The 7,404-nt window shown below is 40.2% G+C and overlaps 1 protein-coding gene across 2 annotated transcripts; it reads right to left on the bottom strand.

The window, feature by feature from the left end:
• Positions 1-2,754: 2,754 nt before the first annotated feature.
• LOC123162215 (endo-1,3;1,4-beta-D-glucanase) lies at positions 2,755-5,781 on the bottom strand. 2 transcript variants are annotated; one of them, XM_044579997.1, is made up of 8 exons: positions 5,478-5,781; positions 5,305-5,326; positions 4,736-4,828; positions 4,469-4,592; positions 4,151-4,241; positions 3,954-4,043; positions 3,767-3,870; positions 2,755-3,130 (listed from the first exon to the last, which is right to left on the bottom strand). In XM_044579997.1, exons 1-8 carry the CDS (start codon positions 5,698-5,700, stop codon positions 2,990-2,992), a joined length of 888 nt encoding a protein of 295 aa, XP_044435932.1. In that variant the 5' UTR covers positions 5,701-5,781; the 3' UTR covers positions 2,755-2,989. The 2 variants fall into 2 exon arrangements, with proteins under 2 accessions (XP_044435932.1, XP_044435934.1); XM_044579999.1 differs by lacking the exon at positions 4,736-4,828 and having other exon boundaries at positions 5,478-5,777.
• Positions 5,782-7,404: the final 1,623 nt, after the last annotated feature.

Here is a 7,404-nt window from a genome sequence, read left to right as displayed (position 1 = left end):
AAAAAGTCCAGTCGGACGATCCAAGTGAAAGTCTCTAATATCCGAATGGATGAGCTCGAATCCGAGTGAAACTGAACATGTGCCCAAAAGTTTATCAAGATGACCTCGGATGAAGAAGTGTTCAATATAGAAGTTATGCGCATCATCAAAATGGTAAACTTTGGTTTTGGAATCATCATCATCAGAGATAGTATATGGCCTACAAATTCACTACGAGACTCAGATAATCCAGTCTACTGCAAAACCGAGTCCGACTGGAAGATAAAGATGACCTCGAGAAGTATTCCAGATGACCTTATTTGAAAAGGTAATCAACATGAGAGTTGTTCGTATCGTCAAGGCGCACAAGTTTGATATTTGGGCCGTCTTGATCGGAGATCATATGCAAGCTTGGCGGCCCGCGCAAGAAGGAAGACAGAAGTTGGGCCAGATTCAGACGGAATCTGAGTTGGAATACAGCTAGGACTCTAGGACGTGAATTGATGTAATTTCTTGTAAGGAAAGCCTAGATGAATCCTTTACTTGTACGGGAAGTCCAGCCGCCTTTTACATATATTGGGGGTGATGGTCGATTGAACAACACACAATCGAACAAATCAATATACTACTTTTTTAAGTCTACGTTTTATCTCTCCATCGTTTTTCTCTCTCGTTCTTCGCTGTTCTTCGTGTTTGAGAGCTGCGAATCTCGAGGCTCTAGGGGCGAGTGAATCGACCTAGGGTAGCCCATAGCCGCCGCACTCCTTGACGGGGTCCCTCCCGGCGGTGTGGGGTTTTCGGGTCTGCAAAAGCGCCCGTTGACTGTCTTGCGTATCGCGCTGTCGGTCAGGCCTCCTTCGACGTGAGCTGCGGTGCATCACCCCCGGCGTCGAGGGTACACGTGACGTGTTTGTGTGTCAACAATGTGTATATGTGTGAATAGTTAATGGTGTTGGCTGTGAGACATTCGATATCGATGATATTATATATATATATATATATATATATATATATATATATATATATATATATATATATATGTAACGTGTACAATTTGTAGTATCGTGAAATACCAGCAAACAAAAAAGAATTAAATGGAAAATAAAGCAAAATTGAAAACAGAAAATTAAAGCAAAAATTAAAAAAAGAACACCCAAACATTTAGTACCAGTTGGTGTTACCAACCGGTACTAATGTCCTACACGCACCCGGCCTGACTCGTGCCACGTGTTTGCACTTTAGCGCCTGTTCGTGACGAACCGGTACTAAAGGGGGGGGGTTGCTTTAATCCCCACTCTTTAGTGCCGGTTGGCGAACCGACACTAAAGGCCGTCACGAACCGGCACTAAAGGCCGGTTCTGCACTGGTAATGTTTGGTATTGTAGATGTAGACAGTTTTCTCTATACACTTGGTCAAAGTTGGCAAAGTTTGACTTTCACAAAAATATATAGGCACTACATTGTGGAATGGAGGGAGTAGTTATCTGCCGGGTCCCGCCGTTTGATCATGCGACCTAGGATTGTTGGATCAGCCTTTTGAAGCACGACTCTATTTGCAACACAACCATTGTTGTGGAAGCATTGCAACTCCACCATAGTTGCTGAAGCGTTGCAACACCATCACTGTTTTGGAACATATCACCGTGGTTGTAGAAGCACCGTCTCGCTGTCATTGCGGCAACAGCATGCAGCGCAGCATCGTGATCGTTCGCCCTGGCCTTGCAGAGGCACCGACGATTGCAGCATGGCGGATGTTATCGTGAGGCGTATGCAATAGTGGTAACTACAATGCCCTTCTAGTTTGCAGCATGTTCGATGATGTCGGCACCACCCTTCCGAGTTGCAACACCATCATTATTGTGTTGTTGCTGTTGTAGTATCTTCAATTGCAGCGCTTGTCGCAGCAGCACCGATGTTCCTTTTGCCATCGCCGTAGAAGCTGCACCTTCACTATTGCAGCAGGTTGGGGGTGGGGGGCTAGAAAGAATCAATCTCTACTACGCTGCAACAACAACCGATGGATCTGGACCCGCACGATGGCAGAGCCATGTCTTGTAGCAGCGGGTGTCAATGGATCCAATCTTCTTCATGTCGAGTCAGACACTTGAAAAGGTAGCAGGGGGAGAGAGATGATGTGAGAGAGAAACGGGTGGACGGGCGGTTCACTTGGAGATAAGGTTTGATGTAGAAGCGATGGGTGGGCCCAACATAGGCACGTGACATGCACGATACGAGACTGATGCTAGACAGAAAATCAGCGGTATCGGTTTTAGTGTTTCCATATAACATGGGCACCCATAGAAAAATACATGTTCATCTAGAGAGTGAGAGGTTGTTCGCCCTAAAGCCAGGTCATATCTTCTTTACAACTCCATTGTGAGCTCGAAAGAACATAAACAAATTTATTTGAGGTCAAATTAATGGTAAAAAATTGGATCAAGTTCATTTAAAACTATCAACAGTTAGAATACAAAGTAGATTCAATGTGAAAATACATTTTATATTTTAGTAGTGGAGCTTGTTTGATATACTTGATCAATTTTTCCACATTTTACTTTAGAAAATTAATTGTATACTCCTTTTTCAACCACAAAGAGAGGACTAGTAAGAAGGGCGTTTCTTGATATTATCCGGGGAGTAGTCGATGATGCAAACCATTATTGATAGTATGGGTTTAAAATTTTATGATATATTTTCTAGAGGGTATAGTCAACTCATATATACAAGAATTGTTAAGAAAAATACACCTAATAAAGTCTATGCAGATTCTTGATATCAGAAAAGAATGTCAAAGTGAATTATGTTATATATCTTAGTATGATGTTGAAATCTCTAAACCTTCCATAAATAAATTACATGCAAAGGAGGTTACAAAGGACTCACAAATCATGGTCACTGCATGTACATTGAGTGTATGGATATGCAATTACATAAATATTGTGCTGGAAACTTTTACATGGATATGAAACTAACTAGGTCGGATCAATCTGACCTTTATGGTTAGCATTTATCATTTCAGGTGTTTCTCGAACCATCCAACCATTAGGGCAAGAGCTTGTTCAGTGGTTTTGACTTTGAACGGGTTGGTGATATTGTACCTACAAGCAAAGCTATGGGCAACTCCTGGAAAGATCTTCCCGAAGTAAGGTATCTGCAACAAAGCAATATGATATGAGTCTAGGTAGCACTTGGGTTAAAAAGAACTTCTGACCAGTCATGTGAATTCACTTATGAGATGGTGTATAGAAGTCTTAGGTCAGTCTAACACCTTTTTCATAGGCCTACCCATTTTTTTATAAACCTACCAAATCCTGTCAACAAAGTTCAGAACTACACATCCATGGTTGTACCTCCATTCTCATTTAGTTGTCAAAGAAATGTTACCGCGTCAAACTTTCTCACGATACAAAGTAACAATGTGTTTTATTAAATTATTGTAGAATGTGATAATTTTATTAGCATATCCTAATCTAAATTAAAGTTGAAAGCCAAATTGAGTACGACTATGAATACTTCATAAAACCGTAAATTTGACAGCAGAGGAAATATGGAGTAATTGCATACTTTAAGATCAATCCAGCTACAACTATGTCAGGAAATATGAGGCCGTATTCGATAAAAATAGTTATATTTCTTCATTTCGGTAGATGTGTAGCAATTATACACACTATGATATTCTAAAAATAGATCTTGTTCTTCAAAAAACTACATTTCAAACTTTGGAATAACAATGCGAGCATAACTATGTTAATGACATCAAGAGTCAACGAACTAAAAAATAACTCACCTTATCACTTCTTTTACGAAGGACATTCAAGAACTTATATATGAACTTTGGTGGTGTAGTTGGGTCATTTTCACCTCCAAGGATTTCAATGGGACACTTGACCTCTGAGTTCCAGATAAACTTCAAATGTGAACACAAGGGAGTCACATTGGTACTAACAACCTCATAAGTACAAATAAAAGTGCACCTCTCATATCGCCGACAATGACTGAGTAAGGATGGGAGATGACAATTGCCTTCGCCTCATTCATTTTCGCTATCTCCACTGCGAACTTTCCTGTTAGTGCAACATAACAAAAGGATTATCGGATTAAGTCTAGGATGAAAGATTTAAAGTTGATTGTATTATGATTACTTTCAATAATTTATATTGATTTCACTGACCACCCCAACAGTATCCGCCAACTCCAAGACTAAATTTTTGCTCTTTTCTCAAGGTCGCAAATATTGGTTTGGCATCTTGAGCAGCTTTTACCTGTTAGGTAAACCAAGCCAATAAGATAACATTTGGAAAATTATCCTGACAGTAAATCTATTTCCGCCCGAACCACTACAAAACTTCAACAAAATATACCGGTTTCTTTTGGAACTTACCACTTTGATGAGAATATACTCCAAGGTGTATTAGACTAATATAGTCGAGAAAAGCAATATAAATGTTTAATAAAAAGTCAAGGGAATGTTATTGTTGAAATATATTACCGGAGAATGTTCATTGAGCCATTTTGTGAGGTTTTCACCTGGTGTCCCCGTTAAAGGTTGCCCATTAAAGAAATCAGGGACCACGACATAGTATCCAGCTTCACCAACTTTGTCTGCTATCTTCCTTCCTTGTCATGTTAAACATTATTCACAACCATACATGATTCGAAATTGATTCGTGGACGACCCTTTGGACACGGTTCACGAATGATGATTCGTGTCCAACAGCACTAGCATCAGTTAAAAGAAAAGAGAACAAATAACCACCTCCCTACAGTCTCTCTGCTGGCCTCCACGTACAATCCCGCACGCGTCGGCCATAAACTTGTCCGTCTTGTATAGCAACACTGTACACGATTCCTACTTATAGATGCATAGATATGGGGATAAAGAAGTTATTGATCGGCACGACACTATATGCATGCTCATGTCACTTTGTACGTACTATTTAATTTAAACAGCAGTGTTACTACTTCCTTTGGAGGACGAGAATATTAGTCTGACCTAGGAATTTATTTAGGTAGTCAATTTAACTAGCAAATACAAAAAAAACATATTTAGAAACTTTTTTTGACGACAAATCCATGCATGACTTATATCCCCATCCGAAGGAAGTATGTTGCTTATATAAGAGGACGAAAGGGAAAGTTGTTGCCGCCACGGCATGTACACACTATATCCAGGACATCCATTTTTGCGTTGAATTCCGTACGCTTAAATTTACTTTTCTTTTCTTCGAAACAAAACCATGTATAAACTTGAAACTTAACAAATAGTGGTCAGGTCTTTTTGATGGAGCAGAAATACTTAAAATGATCGGCAGTGGATTGTCGAACCTCAGCAACGGCGCTTCGAATCCTGAAGAAATGAAAATGCAAAAGCCATGTTCATACGTACAGTTCTCCTTCACACAAAAGGAAAACATGTTCCATGTTCTCCTTCACACAAAATTGCACAAATATAGACTGAACCAACATGTTCCATGTACAGTTTAGTCAAATAAACTAACCGAAGACGTCAGAGGCCAGGACGACGGCCCGGTCGGAGTGGATGGCGCCGGTGACATACGCCTTGTAGCCGGCGAAGTCATGGACGACCTTTCCGGACTCGACCCTGGCCGCCGTCAAGTCTGGTGGGTTGTCGAGGCACCGCGAGTGTGGTGGGGCGGAGGCTGCCGTGCCGGCGAGCACGGCGAGGCAGAGGAAGAGCGGGTACAGAACCTCCATAGCCATGGCTCTCTAGCACACTCTGCTTGATGTGCGGTAGGTGGACTAGTGGACTTCACTGATTTGCAGCTAGCGGTACGGTAGGTGGCATGGAGGTTTTCCTTGCGGGGCAGTGGCGTGGAAGTTGCCACGTTGCTTCCCTTCTTTCCTATATTTATTTGAGTCTGTCTATGTCACATCTAGATGTGAGATAATATCTCACATCTAAAGTTTTTTTCCTGTTTGTTTGTCTTGTTTGTTTGATTTTAATTTGTTGAAGTCCAAAACTGAAAACTACCTTGTCGTGCCTCCGCCTTGGTGACCGGCCTATACATAAATCTGGTCACTAGCTCCCCTCATAAAAAAAATCTGGTTGCTAGCTACCGTACAAGGAACTTTTTTTAGGGAACCTGATCGCTAGCTTTATATGGAAAACAAAATGATCGCTAGTGCTAAATCGACTTAGTTAGCTTTTGCCTCTGATCACATAGCTAGCTTCTAGGCTACCAACGATTTATTTTATTTTTTGCCTTTTGGTTTTTGCGTTTTTCACTACTATATTTTATAATTAATTTGTAGTAAATAAGGAAATTTCATCAACACATATTTCAAAAACATGTGCAGGAATTTACATAATTTTTCAAATAATAAAAAATGTTAACGAATGCTAAAAATATTCTAATATATGGTGAACAATACTTTAATATATGATAATCATCTTCTGAATACACACTATTTTATTCCAATACACACAGAACATTGTTTTTGATATACATGAACTTTTTTATATACGATGAACTAAAAGCGAACTTTTTTATATACATTGAACTAAAAGCAGACGGATTTTTTAGAGAAAATAGATAATAAGAAGAAAACAAAAAATAAACACATTTTGATTTGCCTTAAAAATTGATCAACATGAACAATTTTAGAAAAATGAACTAATTTACAAATTTTGAAACATGTATTGAAACTTGTGAATTTACGAACAAACAAAAAATTATCAGAATATGAAAAAATGAGATCAACTTTTGAAAATAGAAAAATAAAAAGTAGATGAAAAACAATAAGAAATATGATAAATAAAAAAGCAAAAAGAACATGAAGAAAATGAAACAAAACAAAAAAAAGGTATCCTAGCTACTTGGGCCAGCTCATCTGCAGTTTGTTCACTGACTAGGGCAGACTTGAAACTAGGAAAAAAAATTGGACCCCCAATGGGAAGTCGAGGGTGGACTCTCAACTGGAAATAAAAAAAGGTTGGGCCCCAGTTGCGAGTCGACTTTGGACTTGCAGCTGGGACTACAAAGGGTCGAGGTCCAGTTGTGAGTTGACAGTGGACTTGCAAGCGGGAAAAAGGTCGGCCCCAATTGCGAATCGAGGATGGACTCGCAATTGGGACTGAAAAATGCCGGGCACCAGCTGCGAGTCAAGGGTGAACTTGCAACTCACACAAAAAAGGTTGGGATCTAGTTGCGAGTCAAGGGTGGACTTGTAACACGGACAAAAAATGTTGGGCCCCAGTTGCGAGTCGAGGACGAACTTGCAACTCGGACAAAAAAGGTTGGACCCTAGTTGCGAGTCGAGGATGGACTTGCAACTCGGACAAAAAAGGTTGGGGCCCAACTGCGAGTCGAGGATGAACTTGCAACTCGAACAAAAAAGGTTGGGCCCTAGTTGCGAGTCGATGATGGACTTGCAACTCGGACAAAAAAGGTTGGGCCCCAGTTG

This window comes from Triticum aestivum, chromosome 7B, assembly GCF_018294505.1.
Source record: "Triticum aestivum cultivar Chinese Spring chromosome 7B, IWGSC CS RefSeq v2.1, whole genome shotgun sequence".
Classification (NCBI taxonomy): domain Eukaryota; kingdom Viridiplantae; phylum Streptophyta; class Magnoliopsida; order Poales; family Poaceae; genus Triticum; species Triticum aestivum.
This window is presented reverse-complemented; position numbering and strand designations above follow the sequence as displayed.